The 19,533-nt window shown below is 41.9% G+C and overlaps 1 protein-coding gene across 1 annotated transcript in view; it reads left to right on the top strand.

The window, feature by feature from the left end:
* skic2 (SKI2 subunit of superkiller complex) overlaps window positions 1–19,533 on the top strand; it is a 40,075-nt gene that overhangs the window by 2,066 nt on the left and 18,476 nt on the right. The window contains exons 3-18 of the mRNA XM_056298455.1: window positions 2,265–2,386; window positions 2,585–2,702; window positions 3,625–3,739; window positions 4,068–4,142; window positions 4,242–4,295; window positions 4,486–4,649; window positions 7,020–7,172; window positions 7,702–7,847; window positions 9,088–9,234; window positions 9,498–9,582; window positions 9,874–9,980; window positions 10,484–10,630; window positions 10,781–10,877; window positions 13,340–13,552; window positions 17,041–17,151; window positions 17,492–17,603. Coding sequence (XP_056154430.1) covers window positions 2,265–2,386; window positions 2,585–2,702; window positions 3,625–3,739; window positions 4,068–4,142; window positions 4,242–4,295; window positions 4,486–4,649; window positions 7,020–7,172; window positions 7,702–7,847; window positions 9,088–9,234; window positions 9,498–9,582; window positions 9,874–9,980; window positions 10,484–10,630; window positions 10,781–10,877; window positions 13,340–13,552; window positions 17,041–17,151; window positions 17,492–17,603 — 1,966 coding nt within the window. The remainder of the gene's footprint in view (window positions 1–2,264; window positions 2,387–2,584; window positions 2,703–3,624; window positions 3,740–4,067; window positions 4,143–4,241; window positions 4,296–4,485; window positions 4,650–7,019; window positions 7,173–7,701; window positions 7,848–9,087; window positions 9,235–9,497; window positions 9,583–9,873; window positions 9,981–10,483; window positions 10,631–10,780; window positions 10,878–13,339; window positions 13,553–17,040; window positions 17,152–17,491; window positions 17,604–19,533) is intronic.

Below are 19,533 nucleotides of genomic sequence, written 5' to 3'. Positions count from 1 at the left end.
TCTCTGCCACTCACAACCTCCTCATACAATACCACACCTCCTCTCTTATTAGAGTTATTTCTCTAAATCCACACAGACACAATGTAACTCTTTCTGACCTTCTCTATACTTCTCCATCAACTTTCTCAAAGCAAACATCGCATCTGTAGTGCTCTTTCGTGTCATGAAACCATATTGCTGCTCGCTAAGAATCACCTCTCCTCTTAACCTAGCTTCAACTACTCTTTCCCATATCTAGTGATCAGTTTTATACTTCTGTAGTTATTACAGCTCTGCACGTCACCCTTATTCTTGAAAATCGGTACCAGTATACTCCTTCTCCACACTTCAGGCATTCTCTCACTTTCTAAGGTTGTGTTAAACAATCTAGTTAAAAAACCCACTGCCATCTCTCCTAAACATATCCATGCCTCCATAGGTATGTCATCTGGACCAGCCGCCTTTCCACTCTTCATCCTCTTCATAGCTGCCCTCACTTCCTCCTTGCTAATCCACCGCACTTCCTGATTCACTATCCCCACATCATTCAACCATCTGCAAATATTAAATCTTGTCCACATTCTCCACTTTTATGATTATGTGTTAATCTACGTTGGTCTTTCTGAATAATGCTTACCACTGGTCAGCTGTCATATGGGGCTTTGTATGTCAGCAGGCAGTGGATTTCTACATAGATTTCCTATTTCATCATCTATAATAATATGTCACAACTTTAATTGTTTCAAGTAAGTTGTTTCAACTGGACAATATTGATTTTAACCTTTAAAAGTTAGAGTGTGTGTGTGTGTGTGTGTGTGTGTGTGTGTGTGTGTTTGTATATATATATATATATATATATATATATATATATATGGTGTCACCTTTATCCAAAGCGACTTATGAGATAGCAATTAGCACATAAATTCAAATGTTACCAAATGGCATCACAGAGCACTACATGGACAAATCTCATAGCTAAGAGTGCATGTCAAGTTGAGAACATTTCGTGTAACTATGCTTTAGATCAGAATTGCATCTCTGCTCTTCACAGATGATGTGGTTTTGCTGGCTTCATCAGAACGCGACCTCCAGCGTGTACTGGGGCAGTTTGCAGCTGAGTGTGAAATGGCTGGGATGAGAGTCAGCACCTCCAAGTCTGAGGCTGTGGTTCTCTACCGGAAAATGGTGGATTGCTCCCTCTGGGTTAGGGATGAGTTGTTGCCTCAAGTGAAGGAGTTCAAAGTATCTCGGGGTCTTGTTCACGAGTGAGGGTAGGATGGAGCAGGAGATTGACAGGCGGATTGGTGCAGCATCAGCAGTAATGCAGACGTTGTACCAGACCATTGTGGTGAAGAGGGAGCTGAGCCGGAAGGCAAAGCCCTCAATTTACCAGTCAATCTTTGTTCCAACCCTCACCTATGTTCATGAGCTTTGGGTAATGACCGAAAGGGTGAGATCGCGGATACAAGCAGCTGAAATGATTTTCCTCCGTAGGGTGTCTGGGCTCAGCCTTATAGATAGGGTGAGGAGCTCGGACATCCGGAGGGAGCTTGGAGTAGAGCCGCTGCTCCTTTGCATCAAAAGGAGCCAGCTGAGATGGTTCGGGCATCTGATTAAGATGTCTCCGGGGCGCCTTCCTTTGGAGGTTTACCGGGCATGGCCAACTGGGAGGAGACCCCGGGGTAGACCCAGAACTTGCTGGAGGGACTACATGTCCAATCTGGCCTGGGAACACCTTGGGATCCCCCAGGAGGAGCTGGAGGGCATTGCTGGAGTGAGGGACATCTGGAGTGCCCTACTTAGCTTGCTGCCACCGCAACCTGACCCCAGAAAAGCAGCTGATGAATGAATGAATGAATCAAGAGTTCAAGAATAGGAAAATCAAACTACAAATTGGGGAAAAATTACCACCACACAGTAAAACAGGAAAATTATGCCTTGAAAGCATAAAAATGGCTAGTGCAAGTAGTGAAAGGCTTAATAAAAGACATCAGAGTGGTTTTTAAATAAGTAAGGGCTCAGTAGTACCAACTGATGCTAATTCATAATTATGCATCGTGCCACTGGTGGCCATTTAAGGATGGGAGGAGGCCTTAACGAGGAAGGTTTAAGGTCTTTCTTGAAGGAAGGAAGGAAGGAAGTCAGTAGCTCTGATTGAGACCAGGAGGCTGTTCCACTATTTTGGAGCCAGGTGAAAGAAAAGTCTGAAACTAGAGCTTTTCGCAAGAAGTCACTAATTAGAACACTAATTTGTGTTCTTTCTAATTTTCTCATTTCATCCCCAGCTACCCCATGGACTCCCCCCTACCAATGTGAACCTAGAGACAGAAGTAGAGAAACAGTTTCTACGTGACCCAGCCTGGCTCCCCATACATGACACAGATGCTGCCTTCCAGAAGTTTCTAAAGTACAGATAACCTTATTTTATTTTTTATTAGTTTTGGGGTATTTTACAGCTGGCAGAAGTAGCATACTTTTTGACACACATTAAACATGGGAGTAAGATAAGCATGTGTCATTAATTTGTGTAACCTACCCACATCCAAGGAATGGTTTTGTTGTTAGCCAAACACTGAAATAATGGTCCTGCTGTTGTTTTCCCAAGGGTTACTCACAGAGATGTTCATGTGGACTCCCTGCTCCATTGTCCCCCATCTGCACTTCACTCTGGCCTTTCTGTGGTCAGAGATCCCACCACAGGAATGCTGCTGAACTTCACAGAGGTATATCACAACCACAATGTACACTACTTCTTCAGTCTTTTTACCAATATAAGGAAAATGTGATTTGACACTTTGCAGCTTGTTTTATGGCAATAAAAGCAGGTTTCCCATGTGTCCTGGAAAGCCTGAAAAATTAATGACTAATTTACTATTTGTGGAAAACACCTGGAAAATGATAAAGTTGATCAAATGTCTTAAAAATATTTAATGAGGTCTCAGATCTGTCTATGGCCGGATTCAATGAAGCAGCAATAATTGTCTTTGGGAGGGGGGGCGGAGTCAGCTTGTGTTCGTCACATAAACGCGTCTCTCTGTGTTGAAAAAAGTAGTGGTTCGGCCTGGATTCACCTTGTCACCGAAGTGGCGAGGCATCTCCTTCGAGACTGCCGGCCAGAGAGATGCAGTTGATGAATGCATGCAGTACGAGGGTGGGTGTTTGAACTAGAATAGGGAGCGATTGGTCACTAAATTGGGAGAAAAAAGGGAAAAATCACAGCAAAAAGAAAATTAAAAATTTTAATGAGGTCATAAAAAAATTATAACGGGTTATAAGACTGTATTTTTACCCACTGAAATGGCATATTTTTAGCATAGTTTATACCAGAGATTGCATGTTTTTAGCTGCTGAGATTGCACATCAGTGATGAACTAAAAGTCACACAGTCCACTTAGAGACTGTTGAGGCTTCCACTGTTAATACTTGATAATATGACCTTCTGTGAACAAGTGCTGGCATGTATAGCTAGGTAAAGGCCGTGGAAAATGACCTCGAAAAGTCCTGGAAAGTGAGTTCCTAAAAAGAGTGGGAACGCTGAAAAGGATCCATCCAATATCAAGTCAGAGAGAGATTCCCAAATACAGTATTTTGTTTTAAAGAGCATGTGTTAATTTAGCTGTTTTCTTTCCATCTCTGTCACACTAGGTGTTGCTGGAGGACACAGGCCTATCTGCTAAAAATTCTCTGTCTTTACAACGCCAACCTGGGCCTCCGTCAGAGAGCCTGCGAGGGAGCAACACCAACTATCCCTTCTTGCCTGGTGAGTTTGATTCATCAATGAGGGAATATTGGATGGGCAGGGGGGAGGGGGCACATCCCTTTTTAGTGCATCCCCTTGCAAGCAATCAACCCTAGGGGCAATGTATTGACAAAAAGCCCTTTCATGCTTGCCATCTGATCCACCAGCTGAAATAAAACAAATCGGCCCAAGTTGTAGATGATGTTATCATTAAATCAGCAGGTCACCTATTTTTTCCTCTGTATTCTCTTACTGTCTTGATTTTCTTTTAATATGACTGAACAGTGGTTGTCATAATCTTGTTTATCCCACTTATCTTACTCACTCTCTTTCCCTTTCCCTTTACCAGGGGGTATGGAGGAACTGACTTTGGAGCAAATCAAGAAGAAATCTGACCTTGAGGAGGACATAGACTTTGAGAATGGTGATTTTTGACATTTTGGACATTACTTTGTTTTAAGATATTGCTGAGACATCGGCTCATATTTCCATACTTGATGGCTACATTTACTATTCTTTACAGGTTTACTTACAATCCCACCTGGACTTAAAACCGGGATAGACTTCATTGACAAAGGTTTGTACCACTGTCTTGCCTTGAAATGATTTAACTGGTTGATTAAGATGACCCTGCCTGCCACCAAATGACTGCTGGGATAGGCTCCAGCATCCCGCAACCCTGATTGGGATAAGTGGCTTGGATAATGGATGGATGGATGATTAAGATGAGTAATTGTATTCCTCTGTGTTGGGATGTTTTCTTCGAGATGCCAAAACCAAAAAAGCAGAGGTCAACCTCATGTCCCTCCTGTCTAGTTTTGATGACATCATTGATCTGCAGCCAGAGGAAGAAGAAAAGGAGAAAGGCAAAGAAAATGGAGCAGCCCCCAAACTACCCAGAACAAACAGTCTGGAAGACCTTGGCATCAAGGTACTAAGCACAGCTGATTGATTCAGTCCTTGTGATTGTTGCAGCACCTCAAAGAAACCCTTTAGATTTGACTAAGGTGTGCACAATTCTGTGTAAAATTAAGTTCATTGATCGTGTTTCCGGATTAAAAAGGAGATAGATGGACTTCAGCGATCACCAAGTGGCTCATTGCAGCATCAAAGAATAGAAATTAGATCAAAATAAGATAGAAACAAATGATGACAGCTTAAGATACAAATTCTTCACTGTGCTAAATCAGAGTCATATTGGCAAGAAATATTTTTAGTGTGGGCAAAAGGCAATTTTTATTCTATAAGATTTTATAAAGTTATTGCCTACTGCAAGAAAATACATGCAGGGCGTGCATGTGTATCTCCAGACAATTTCATTAGTCTGGCAGATTTATAGTATAGATGTCTAAGTGTATTATAGATTTATTGCAGTATCTGATGGTACAGATGGAAGTAGCATGGAAGTGAGGGCAGCTATGAAGAGGATGAAGAGTGGAAAGGCAGTTGGTCCAGATGACATACCTGTGGAGGCATGGAGATGTTTAGGAGAGATGGCAGTGGAGTTTTTAACTAAATTGTTTAACACAATCTTAGAAAGTGACAGGATGCCTGAGGAGTGGAGAAGAAGTGTACTGGTACCGAATTTCAAGAATAAGGGCGATGTGCAGAACTGTAGCAACTACAGAGGTATAAAGTTTATCAGCCACAGCATGAAGATACGGGAAAGAGGAATACAAGAGGTGACGATCAGCGAGCAGCAGACTGATTTCATGCCACGAAAGAGCACCACAGATGCGAAGTTTGCTTTGAAAATGTTGATTGAGAAGTATAGAGAAGACCAGAAGGAGTTACATTGTGTCTTTGTGAATTTAGAGAAAACATATGACAGGGTGCCGAGAGAGGAGGTGTGGTATTGTATGAGGAAGTCGGGGGTTGCAGAGAAGTACTATGTAGGAGCGGTGCAGGATATGTACGAGGGAAGTATGACAGTGGTGAGGTGTGCAGTTGGAATGACAGATGGGTTCAATTTGGAGGTGGGATTACATCAAGGATTGGCTCCGAGCCCTTTCTTGTTTGCAATGGTGATGGACAGGTTGACAGACGAGATCAGGCAGGAGTCTCCGTGGACTATGATGTTTACAGATGACATTGTGATCTGTAGTGAGAGTACTAGGTTGCAGGTTGAAGAGAGCTTGGAGAGGTGGAGTTATACACTGGAAAGAAGAGGAATGAAAGTCAGTAGGAGCAAGACAGAATACATATGCATGAATGAGAGGGAGGACAGTGGAATGGTGAGGATGCAAGGAGTAGAGTTGACGAAGGCATATGAGTTTAAATACTTGGGGTCAACTGTACAAAGTAATGGGGAGTGCAGAAGAGAAGTGAAGAAGAGAGTGCAGGCAGGGTGGAGAAGAGTGTCAGGAGTGATTTGCGACAGAAGGGTACCAGCAAGAATTAAAGGGAAGGTTTACCAGATGGTTGTGAGACCAGCTATGTTATATGGTTTGGAGACAGTGGCACTGACGAAAAGACAGGAGGCGGAGCTGGAGGTGGCACAGTTGAAGATGGAGTGACGAAGAAGGACAGGAGTAGGAATGAGTATATTAGAGGGAGAGCTCAGGTTGGACGGTTTGGAGAAAAAGCAAGAGAGGCAAAATTGAGATGGTTTGGACATGTGTGGAGGAGAGATGCTGGGTATATTGGGAGAAGGATGCTGAATATGAAGCTGCCAGACAAGAGGAAAAGAGGAAGGCCAAAGAGGAGGTTTATGGATGTGGTGAGAGAGGACATGCAGATGGCTGGTGTGACAGAGGAAGATGCAGAGGACAGGAAGAGATGGAAACAGATGATCTGCTGTGGTGACCCCTAATGGAGCAGTCGAAAGTAGTAGTAGTTGACAGATGGAAGTAGCATATGTAAATAAATACATCTGTGAAATTGGTCAGTGTAGGAAATTTGTGGTCCCAAGTTTGGCTGTCTTAATAATGATTTTTAGATGTGAAGTAGTTCTCTAATACAAAGTTCATCAATATCAAGATAAAGAATAGACACAAACAAGGTTACATCAGAAAGGAAAGGAAGGGTACAGGAGTAAATCCAATGACACAGTCATAATGCTGGGGTTGGGATATAGGTATTTGTGTCCTCACTTATGGCAACATTTGATCTATTTTGGCTGTAAAAGGCAATATAAGTAACTTGTCTCAGTGATTCTAATATGCTGATCATTAAAAGAGGAAATTAAGATACAATGTATCATTATAATCATACATTGTATCATACAGTCATGGTGTGTAATTACACACCATGAGAGAGAGATGAGAGAATCAGAGCAAAATTTCTCTTCCTCCGCCTTCAGGATACAGTGTCATCCCCCTCTACATCACAGAAGGAAAAGATTGTGGCATCCAAACCAGAAGAGAACCCGGAGAACAAGAAATGGGCTATTCCTATAGATGTCAACGCACCCTGCCATGACTTTTATAAACGTATCCCTAACCCTGCCTTCAAGGTACTGCACTGATAGTTTTCTGGATTTCAAGGTGTATTCTTGTCTGTCTGTCTCTGTGTTCTCATAGTTATAGAATAACAAAGAGTTGATTATACTGATACAACTGCAGATGTATTTTTATGTGCTCATAAGTAAGAATAAAGGTAGGGCTATTAGCAGTGATGTAACTAGATATAAACAAATGGGTCAATGGAAATTTTCACTCAGTGGTCATTCAAACAACAAATAATATTACAAATCAACCAGTGTTTTTAGAAAAGCACTATTTGTTAATTTTCTTCCTTAAAGATCCCATTTTTATAATACTATGACTTTGCATCGTAAATACTAGTTGTCAGCTGATTGAGCCAGTAGTGTGGCTGAATCTGTTCCTCAAACATACACACACATCTCCATTTTGTTTGCTTTTTGCTGTCTGTATTTGACCATTTCCACATGCATATCACTGAACATGGTAGCTGAGCATCCAGTGTCACTAATGTCTGTCTCTCCTCTTGTCTCCTCTTGTCTCCTCTCCTCTCTGCACCAGTGGCCATTTGAACTGGATGTGTTCCAGAAGCAGGCTGTGTTGAGACTAGAGGCTCATGACTGTGTGTTTGTAGCAGCACACACATCAGCTGGCAAAACAGTGGTGGCAGAATACGCCATCGCTCTCTCACAGAAACACATGACCAGGTGTGTGATCTAGTCCAAGCATCCAATACCTCAGTGTACTGTCGGACAGGGAGTGTCATTGTCATTTGCAACTTAATAGGTGAATGAGCGTGTGACACAACCTAGCTAGTCACCCTGGGAGCATACTTAGTTAGCTGGATACTTGGGATGATTCAAATACGGAGTAATCTCTTTAATGCACCTGTGACTGACACCTCTTTGATTGGGATTTAAGTACACCTGTTACTTTACCTGGTGTTGCACACTCCCTTGTATGCATGCACAACTGTACACTTGGTGCATATGACAATGGTTAGAACTGGTGATGCCAAAAGTGAAACGGTGGACTTGTATGGCATTACTATCCAGGGCTTGAATGGGTATATTTGGGGGAAATCGCTGTCGATCATTGCTTTTGATTCACTGAATTGAATTCTGCTGCATTGAAGCTTTAAATGTATCATGTTATAACCAATTACATCCATTCATCCATCCATCCATTATCCCAGCATCCCCGCAACCCTGAGAGCAGGATAAGCGGTTTGGATAATGGATGGATGTAACCGGATATAAGTAGTATTCAATTTTTAGCAAATTGTAAGAATCATGATCACCTAGAAATTCTTAAAGGGATATGATGTAAGATTTACACTTACGAAGGTTTAAGGGATCTGAATGAAAACTAAAACGGACCCTGACTCCATCTACCAGAGAGCTAAATAAAGACCATGTTAACAAACCAGTTGGAAATTATATATGGATATACACAAGCCTATGATGACATCCAAAAGGGTCAAATATAAGCTCGATTGAGGTGAAAATCCGACACGGTATACTTTTTTAAGGGTGGGTTGACTCTTTAAATTCAGACCTCATTAAAACCTTGTCAGGCATCATTTAGAGACATGCAGACAAAAACCTTACTGATCACTTCAACTTTTAGAAACTTACCACTTGCTGAATCTTCTTGCTTAGTTTTAATATTGTCCAAAAGGGGATTTTTAAGCCTTAAAAACTACGAAGTATCTCCTTATTCTGGAGGATGACAGTAAACTCACATATACCTTAATTTATTTTATGTTTATGTCTAAATGCCCAACAATTTTTAGTGAGATCTGGGTTAAAAGTTTACCTATCCTTTTATTATTTATCCCTGTTTAGTAGTTAATGACTGATCATTTATCCTTTGTATTGTGTATCTGCCATTGATTTCCCAAACTATTGGGCCACTTTAACTCTTTCATATTCTGTACTCTGAAAGGACCATCTATACCTCTCCCATCAAGGCCCTTTCCAATCAGAAGTTTAGAGACTTCAAAAACACCTTTGGGGATGTTGGGCTCTTGACAGGTGATGTGCAGCTCAGACCTGAAGCTTCATGTCTCATCATGACCACTGAGATTCTCAGGTACCTGCATGCATCCCTTTTATTCAATGGAGAAAAAAAAAAACCTTCAGCTGAAAACAACATTGTGCCTCCCTGCCATTTATCTTGGGGAAGTGACCACTACCCTTAAGCGTAGCACAAACTTTATAAAGATAAAAGATAGGACAGTTAAACAAGAATTTCCGTACAAATACATTGAGGAGAAACTGGCTACTTGAACCAGTTTAGATTTTTTTGTAAACATTTGACAAGCTGGCAGATTTCTACTCTTTCTTCTTTCTCAGGTCTATGCTTTACAATGGCTCAGAGGTCATTAGAGACTTGGAGTGGGTCATCTTCGATGAGGTTCACTACATCAACGATGCTGAGGTCAGGAAAGATTTATTTAGGTTTGGCCCATAAGCCAGCTGGTTTATTATTGGAACACTGGCTGTTCATATGCCAAATGTATTTTACCTTTTTACGCTGCTCTTTGTTGTCTGCCAGCAAGTTTTTCATGCATCTTCATCCCACTTCATCAGCCATGCCCCCCCAAGAGAAAGAGGTTTTGATTCCAGTGGGATTTTCTGGTTAAATTAACATTAAATAAAAACAAGGGCTTGACTACTTCAAAATGCTCCATTTTAACTGATTTGATCCTTTCGACTTTTTCCCTGTCAGAGAGGGGTGGTGTGGGAGGAGGTTTTGATCATGCTCCCTGAACACGTCAGCATCATTCTGCTCAGTGCCACCGTGCCAAATGCTGTGGAGTTCAGCGAATGGATCGGGTATGTGCTCCACACTGATGTCTGCTGTGCTGAAAAATTTTAGTGAATCTGTCATGGCGAAAAGTAAGATTTTGCTATGGCAGTAGTTATAATCTGCCGTTTAGATTTCATTTGATTGTCAAAGATACAATTATAGTTTATGGCGTTAAGATGATGCTCACACTCAAGAGTGACTCTCATTGATTTAGCTAGGCTTGTCCGTGACGTCTGCTAAGGACATTTGACTGCACACTTCGCTGTTGATGGTGGCAACATTGGTTTTTGTAGGACTTGAACCTTGGTTGTTCTGCTTACAGGATGGCCTCTGTAAGCAGTAGATGAACCCTGCCACCTCTGACAGCCCAATAGCCTGCAATGTAGTTCCTCTATACATGTTACAGCCTTGTAGTACAATGTAACAGGTGAAATTTGACCAAAGACAACCATAAATGTTTGGAGTTTTGTTTTTTGATCCTGTTTGAGAGGTTGTTATTTCTTCCTGCCCCTCTTCTTCCTTTCTCCAGTCGTATTAAGAAAAGGCACATCTATGTGATCAGCACCCTGAAGAGACCGGTGCCTTTGGAGCACCATCTGTACACAGGAAACAGCACTAAGACTCAGAAAGAGATGTTCCTCCTGCTGGACGCTAACAACAACTTCCTCACAAAAGGGTATAACGTACACATTTAACTGATCAGTATCTGCATGTTGCAAATGACTGTGTGACAATGGTGTGTATGGTTATTACTCCTACAGTTATTGACCAAGACCTGTGAGGTAATTCTGATGGAGGTAGTTGTGCTTGTGTCATTCTCCTCCAGATACTATTCGGCTGTCGAAGCCAAAAAGGAGCGTACGAGCAAGCACGCCCAAACTTTCGGCACCAAAAACACGTCACAGAACACGTCAGCCAGTCAGGTATTTCCCTGTCCCCTCAACATTCAACAGCTCTTTCTCTTGATCACCTGTTATTTTCTTCAAACATTTTGGTCTTTATCGTTGTCTTCGTGCATGTTCAATGATCCAGGTAAGGAAATCCCAGAAAGTTGAATCAGTTCATTTGGAAATTATAATTTTTCCAGATTAAAAGGGAGATAAAATGGACTTCAAAAATCACCAAGTGGCTCATTGCAGCATCAAAGAATAGGATTTTGATGTAGATTAACATAAAATAAAATAAAATAGAAATAAATGATGACCGCATAAGAAACAAATTCTTCACTGTGCTAAAGCAGAGTCATATTGGCAAGAAATATTTCTCATGGTCAAAAGCCAATTTTCCTTCTATAAAATGTCATAGAAATATTGCCTACTGCAGGAAAATACATGCAGGGTGTGCATGTGTGTCTCAAGATAATTGCATTAGTCTGGCAGATTTACAGAGTAGATGTCTAAGTGTATTATTGGTTTATTGCAATATCTGATGGTACAGATGGAAGTAGCATATGTAAATACTATATCTGCGGAGTGGGTCAGGGTAGGAAATTTGTGATCCCAATTTTGGCTGTTTTAATAATGATTTTTAGATGTGAAGTAGTTCTCTAATACAAAGTCCTTCAATATCAGGATAAAGAATAAACACAAACAAGGTTACATTAGAAAGGAAAAGAAGGGTACAGGAGTAAATCCAATGACACAGTCATAACGCTGGGGTTGGGATATAGATATTTGTCATGATGATGTGAAGAACAAATTTGCTTTATCACACTTCCTCTCTCTCACTTATGGTAACATGAATCGGTTTACCAGTTTGACTTTCATCATCCACTGGAGGACAAACCAGGAGTCATCAGGACGCTGTACCACCGAGCTGACAATGTTCCCACCGACACAGCGGCTGCAGAAGGGGAGAAATCCCACAGGCCCTGGTTAAGTGTGGTTATCCTAACTGGGCATTTGTTAAAGCCAGGAAGACACCCAAACAGTGCACCAGCCGATCAAAGAGAGGAGAAGGACAAAAGCTGTCTGTAAACCAGTGGTGATTCTGTATGTGGCGGGAGTGTCGGAACAGTTGAGATGCATATTTTCTAAACATTGCATCTCAATTGCTTTCAAACCCCAAAACACACTGTGCCAGAAATTGGTCCACCCCCAGATTGGGTCCCCTGGCACAAACAGAGCAATATGGTGTACGCTGTTAAGTGCTGGGAGGAGTGCCTTAATTGTACATCGGGGAAACCAAACAGACTCTGGGGAAGAGAATGGCACAATGTAGAAGATCTACCTCGTCAGGCCAGGACTTCACAGTCTACACCCATCTACAGGCCAGTGGCCACTCTTTCAAGGATGAGGATGTGCACATTGTTGATAAGGAGGAATGCTGGTTTGAACAGGGAGTCAAAGACACCATCTATGTCAAGAGGGAACAACCATCATCCCTGAATGGGGGGATGCACCACTGTCGCAAAACATACAATGCTGTGATTGCAACTATTCTCAAATCGGCTGTGAATAGTACATGTGGCCATTTTAACTATAATTAATGATCACAGCATTTTGCAAATGAAACCAATTGCCGGTTCCGGTCGTTATGCAACTGTGCTGTTTATAAGGTGGGAATACTTGTGGTCAGCTGAGACAGACAGAGTCACTTAGATGAATGATGAAACGTTTCTCTCACTAAACGTTATGTCCAGATGAACCTATTCAACTTTCTGGGTCTTAAAGAGAGACTGACATGCCCTTTCTGAACACATTTTTTAACATTGGGAATTTGAATCACAACCGAAAATAGGTGTGGTTTTAAGAATCCAAAGCTATTGGCTACTGTCTTCCTGAGTGAGTGGGGCTCGGTACCACTCGTCACTTGTTATTTACAAAAAATGTCAGATAACGAGAGCAAGAGGGAGATCCTCTGTGAGGATTACAGTTTCGAGGAGGAGGATTCGGTGATACAAATAACTGTTAGATAGATAGATATTTAGATAAATAGATAGATAGATAGATAGATAGATAGATAGATAGATAGATAGATAGATAGATAGATAGATAGATAGATAGCAATAAGTCGTAGCAAGATCGATAATAAAGTCTCAGCAAAATAGCACAAACTCGAGCCAAGTAGCTAGCAGGAGGGGGTGAAAGAACGGTTTCGCAGTGGTTTTATAGCATTTCACTACGGACACACCCTACATGCAAATTGACTGGCGTCTACGTAGCCACCGGCACAATTTGACATTGGATACCATCTACAGTCAATCACAGATCTCTCTCGAGTGGCCGCAAACGCGCTGTTTTGGCCACTGAATTTCTCCATGGTCACATTCCCACTCGGAACATAGCCTATCAATAGGAATTTTCAGATTTTGATGTCAGTATCACTTTAAGCTTTGTTTCCTCCATTCTCTCATCATCATACCTCTCACCTCTTCACTCCCCAGGACAGATCAGTGTGGCTTGCTCTCCTCCACTTCCTGTCTGCCCGGCAGCAGTTGCCTGTGGTGGCTTTCACTTTCTCCCGGACACGCTGTGACGAGAACGCCCGTTCATTGGCCTCCATGGACCTGACCAGCTCCGTGGAGAAGGCAGAGATTCACTCCTTCTTTCAGAAGAGCCTGAGTCGCCTCAGAGGAGGAGACCGACAGCTGCCCCAGGTAAGGAGTGCTCCAGCTACAGAGAGATACCCTAAAGAGTCCCTAGATTTATGTCAGTGGTATATCCATGGATTTTTTTTGTTTTTTTGGTGGAGTGGAAAGCTCTGCAAAGTTATAGGTGCCATAACGGGGAGGTGCTGTGGCGAGTGACGTCTTAGGTACAAATCTGGTGTTACTGTTTTATAGAGATGCACCGATCAATTGGCCTTTGACCAGAATCGGGCAATTTTCAGCTTGATCAGCCATGACCAGTGATCGGCCGGTTAGTCTCAGATATATCCGATTCGGTGCCGGTCAAATTTACATGCATGTGCCGCACAATGGTACACATCGCGCACACAGCGGCACAGATTGGTAACGTCACAGCCACACACATACACGCTAAAACATGTTGAAAACCATTGTTTACTTTGGGAAAGTAAAACATGTTAGATTTTATTCTTACAAAAAAGCTCTGTCCAGTAACCTGGAGCACTATACTATTTTTAACTGTACAAGGCAACCACTCAGTTAGGCCTAATGGCAACAATGACAGCATGACGCTGATGCGCAATCTCACACAGCTTGTCAATCTGTAGCTCACCACTGAAATTAAGCTTCTCGCACTCCACTTGTTTAACTGGTTTGATTTTACTCTATGTTATGTAATTCTCAGCACTTTGAAGAGCTAGTGTATATATGAAACGACATGTAGGATGATACAGGATGCAGCATTTTCTTTTCCAATACAGGACGAACCCATATTATAAGGGACGGGTGGCAAGAGAAGGTCCTGTGATCTGGTGCAGTTTTGGAGAAAATGCAAAAGTTATTCAATAGTTAATGTTTTATTATGACCATATAACTGAAATTTCCATTAAAGAAAAGTTACAAAAATGTTTGGGTATGCTGTCAATTATAGTTCTTAGGAAAGAAAAAAAAACTGGAACCAGCCAAAATCAGAATCGGCAGGTCCCACTTTCGAAAAATCGGAATCGGCCAAGAAAATTGCAATCGATGCGTCGCTAATGTTTTGTAATAGATGCACAGCTAGATGGTTGTTTACATAAAATGATAAATTTAAACTGCAACAAAAAAATTCTCACACAATTACAATATGAGAAAATTTAACGCAATGTAATATTGATTAAATATTTCAGTACCTGCACTCATTTGTGCTTGTTGCAGAGGGGCATCTGTCAGGGTCAGGGATGAAACTGCTGACTCAGTCTGATTGATGCTTCCAGATGCTCTATGCTTTCAGAGGAGCTGGCAGCCTCCACCGTTTTTGCAGCAGCTGTTTTTCTTGGAAGTTTGTGTGAAAAACGGTTATTTATCTCCACCAGGCAGTAGCCGAGGAGGATGTTGCGTTTGGTTTCATGTGTTTGTGTGTCTGTCCGCAGCTAATCTCACATACCACTGGACCTATCAGCCTAATGTTTTTTGTGCACAGTTAGGAGTGAATGATCAGGAAACTCTTGTGTTTGCCGTTATTCAGAACCTTTGAAAACATTTGCTCTCGCTACCGCCACTCCCTCTTCATTCACTATCTAGCTCGCATGACCAACACTGCTGTCTGTCACTGCCTGATCTAGATGTGTCGTGCATGTGCACAGATGACTTAGATTGGGCAGTGACAGTGTCAAAACATTATATGTATTAGGGCACCCCGGTGGCTCATCTGATAGAGCGCGTACCACTTAGGCTGAGTCCTTACCGCAGTAGCCTTGGTTCAAATCCGGCTCGGGCCCTTTGCTGCATGTCATCCCCTCTCTCTCCCTGCCTTTCCTGCCCCCCTCTACTATCGCTATCAAATAAAGGTGAAAAATGCCAAAAAAATAATGTTTAAAAAAAACAAAAAACAATTATATGTATTCGAGTATAAGTCTTGAAAGTAATCAACAAGTCGATCATATTTCACAAGTCAGCAAATCATTCACTGCTGATCTCAGCACAGGAGAATTGGAGAGGAACACTGGGTGAACCAAAAATATTAACATCAGTCTTTAGTTTCATAACATGATAAAGCTGGGCAAACCATTTACGCTCGCGCATGCACGACACACATGTATGGTTGACTCAGATCAGGTGGAGACATGATCAAAAGTTATTACAAGAATTTTGATAATCCAAAAAATGCTGAAGTTATAAAGGAACAACTTCCTCTAGGTTGCAGTCAAAACAGGAAGTGTTGTTTATTCTTGTTCCTGCCCAATTAGAGTCAACCGTAAATGTGGCACGCATGCACAAGTGTAAACCGTTTACTCAGCTTTATTTTATTATGAAAATGAAGACAGGGTTAGACCAAAATGGTCGCATAGCAATCCTTTTCTTTTTGAAAAGTGCAAGTTCCTATTAGACTCACTCAGTCACATTCCTGTGAGAGTCCGCCTAGGAAGCTGCACATCCACAGACTGACAGGCAAAGCGTTTTTATTGGGTAGAATTTTTAGCTTGAGCTCTGCATATTAAAATTATTTTTTTTCCATATTTCCCATTCAATCAAATTGGGCGCTGAGCAAAAGTTTTATAAAGGCAGGAAAAACACTGTTTTTTCTGTCTGTGTGTGCATGTATCTATCCGATGCTAATCTCCCATACTACTGGGCCTGTCAGCCTAATAACTTTTGTGCAGTTATGACTGTGTGATCAAGGACCTCTCGTGGTTGTGGTAATTCAAAACCTTTGAAAAACCTCTTTTATACCACAATTGAGTGCTAACTCCTCAGCTGTTTTTTTGTTTAAGTCCAAGCACAGGAGAAGGGAAGATATGCATGCAGTGCCTCCATATTTTCCCTTGTCCTGGTAGGCAAAAAAAGGGGTGGTTTGTCGCCAAGTCCGAGCACTGGAGAAGGAGAAATAGGCCTGGTGGAGATCTGCACTCTAATGAGTGCACTCTTATAGTTTTGATTGCTTTGGTTTGCTACCTGTGCTTTTTTTCACATGTTGGTGGTGTGCTTGTCTCAACTGTAGTGTGTGCGCCATGCATCAATATTCAATTAAAGGAATGGTTACAACATTAGCAACACTTACTATTAGCTATTATTTACTATTCCTATCGTTATCATAAATAGTTTCCTATTCATAAGCCTACATTTTGTTGACCTTTTTTACCCAATGTCCTTTGACAGGGTGGAAGGTTATCTTTGTGAGGGGGCTGGCCCCACTAAAGCTATGCTATGCTAAGGGAAAGACCGCACAGTTTGTCTCTCAGATGAGGGTGGTGAATGTTTTTAAGCATTGCAGAAGATGGGTTTGCAGTAGAATAATTTCATTTTTATAACCCACTTTAATCCTTGCTAGTTTTAACAACTGCTCCAGGTAATGAGGCTTCACCGCTAGCGTGGAATAACCAGGATATCCTCTTTTTTTCTATTAAAGCTCTCTTTTGAATTATGACAGAAGCAGGTGGATGGTAAGTCCAAATTAATACTAGACATGCTGGAAGTGGGTGGACTAGCCAGGTACGGCCAGGCTACATTAATAACTGTTTGGTATCCTCCTCTCTTAGATCCTGCTGATGAGGGACCTGCTGAAGAGGGGAATAGCGGTTCATCATAGCGGCATCCTGCCAATTCTAAAAGAAGTTATTGAGATGCTTTTCTCACGAGGGCTGGTGAAAGTGAGTCTTGTTGATTCAATGAAAGAAACAAACAAAAAATGGCGAATGCAGCATTTGTCATAGCCAAAACTGGGTGTTGACACTTTTGTTGCTTGCTTTCTGAATCACATCTAGTGCCATGTCTCTCAGCAGAGGCTCTGAATCATTTGTGGCATTTGTTTTGCCTTCTGCGGAGCAACAGAAAGGTTGCCAGTTCTTTTTTTATGCTCACTGTAATGCTCCTATATGGCAACCCCCCCCCCCCCAATATGGCACTCCAAGTAGTCTGAATCAAACATAATACAATAATTTGATTCAGCTGTCGTCTCAGCTATTGTCTGCATCATATCTCCTCTCTTAGGTGCTATTTGCCACTGAGACTTTTGCTATGGGAGTGAACATGCCCACAAGAACCGTGGTTTTCGACAGCATTAGGAAGCACGATGGAACCGGCTTTAGAAATCTGCTGCCCGGTACCCTTTTTCTTCTCTCTCTCTTTCTTCTTTTATTTCTTTAATTCCCTTAGTCACACACTTTTGCCTTTCTTGCATTAGTTCAGTCATTCAGTCACACTATCTTGCACTGTCCACACCCTCTCAACCCCTTTTTTCTCATCTCCTTCCCAGCCAAAGTAGTGACAACAATACAAATTCACCTCATGTAAAATTAAAATCTTGGGGGCTTTATGTGCTTCTCAGACCGTGTAAAGACAATATGTTTATGTGCTGTTGATTAGGAGCTCCTTGTGTAGCAAGAGTTTAACTGTTTACTATGAATGGACTGTTTGAATTGCGGTCGCTGGTTCCACGTGCTGTCTGCCATAACATATGCAGACCCGGTTAGTTGGCTTACAGCAAACTCTCTGACAGGATGGCAAGGCTCACTTCCGGTGCACTGCTTGACTGCGAAATGTGTCGGCCTAGCTCCGTTTAAGTCCTACTATAATGTCCCACTATATGTCGTAATTGTTTTAATTGTTGTTAATTTTGTTGCCATCTGTCCAAGATGACTGTGTGGTGTGTAAAATGAATTATATGTGGATTACACCGATTCGGCTGGGGATTGTTGCCCTTTTGAGACTTTGGCCACTGCCCTACATACAAACAACAACACACCTGGGTACCAATATGGACAGGTACAACCGGGAGTCCCGACTCACTCTTCTACAGCCGGTAGACTGCTGGAGTTACATTTTATGTTGACCCCAGAGGACAAAAAGCACCGAATATCCCTGATGATTTTGAATAGCCTCTCCCCCGAGCTGAGAAGGACAGTCAGGCGAAGGAAATGGGGGAGGAGGGGTTGGATCCGTAACCACTTGCGAAGAAGGTACACCAGACCACCCCTCCCATCTATCATCCTCAGCAAACTATGATCTTTGAACAACAAGGTGGATGAGATCCAAGCTTATGCAACGTACTGTTTTGAATTCCGTGAAGCATCTTTACTGCGCTGTACTGAGAGCTGACTTAAACCGGACATGCCAGTCTCTCTCCTTGAGATAAGGGGTTTCACTCTGGTGTGTGCCAACAGAGATGCCAACTCAGGGAAACGCAAAGGTGGTGGGATCTGTATATATACAAACGATCTTTAGTGCTGTCAGTTTAATGTAAGAGACACAATCTGGGAAATGTTTCATAATCGTTCTCTAGATGAAACCACCACTGTAACTAGTGACTATATTAACTGTTGTGTACAGCTGGTTATTCCTATCAGAAGGATAAAGAGCTACCCAAATGATAAATTGTGACTAAAGACATCAAAAGGAATATCAACACCAGGAAAATAACATTTAAAAATAAAGACTTTGTCAAACTCAAACAGCTGGAAAAGGACTTAAAGAAGAAACTCGGAGAGGCCAAACAGGTGCAGAGACAGCGTCTGGAGGAGACCTTTAAAGCAAACAACCGCAAAAGAATCTTGGACAGCATGAAGAGGATGACAGGGATGTTATCTTCAAACAAACCTATTGTGACGGACAATGAACTTGTGTTTGCAAATGATCTAAATCGCTTCCTCTCCCTTTTTGACTCCGTTGACAACCCTGAGAAATGTGTAGATCTACTTCCAGCATACCAACTCAAGGAAAGCCCTTGTTGGTAGGCAACGGAATAGACCGCTACACTACCCGAAAACTCCAACCAGTTTCTTTAAAAATACTCTGATGAGTCCACCTTATTATGCTGACTGTCAGCAATGAGCCCAGACTGTACCAGTGTGGCTAATCAAATGTTATAAGAACAATTCTCTTATTGTCGATGTCAACACTAATAAGACAGAGGAAATGATTTTTGGCATTCCTCCTCATTGTCAGCTGCTTCCAATGACAATTCACAACATAGAAATTAAACAAGTCTGTTCATACAAATATACCTGGGTGTCATGATAGATGCCACCCTATCA

The sequence above is a fragment of the Lampris incognitus genome, chromosome 18 (assembly GCF_029633865.1).
Source record: "Lampris incognitus isolate fLamInc1 chromosome 18, fLamInc1.hap2, whole genome shotgun sequence".
In the NCBI taxonomy this organism is placed as follows: domain Eukaryota; kingdom Metazoa; phylum Chordata; class Actinopteri; order Lampriformes; family Lampridae; genus Lampris; species Lampris incognitus.
Note: the sequence above shows the minus strand (reverse complement) of the source record. Positions and strands in the feature narration are given on the sequence as shown.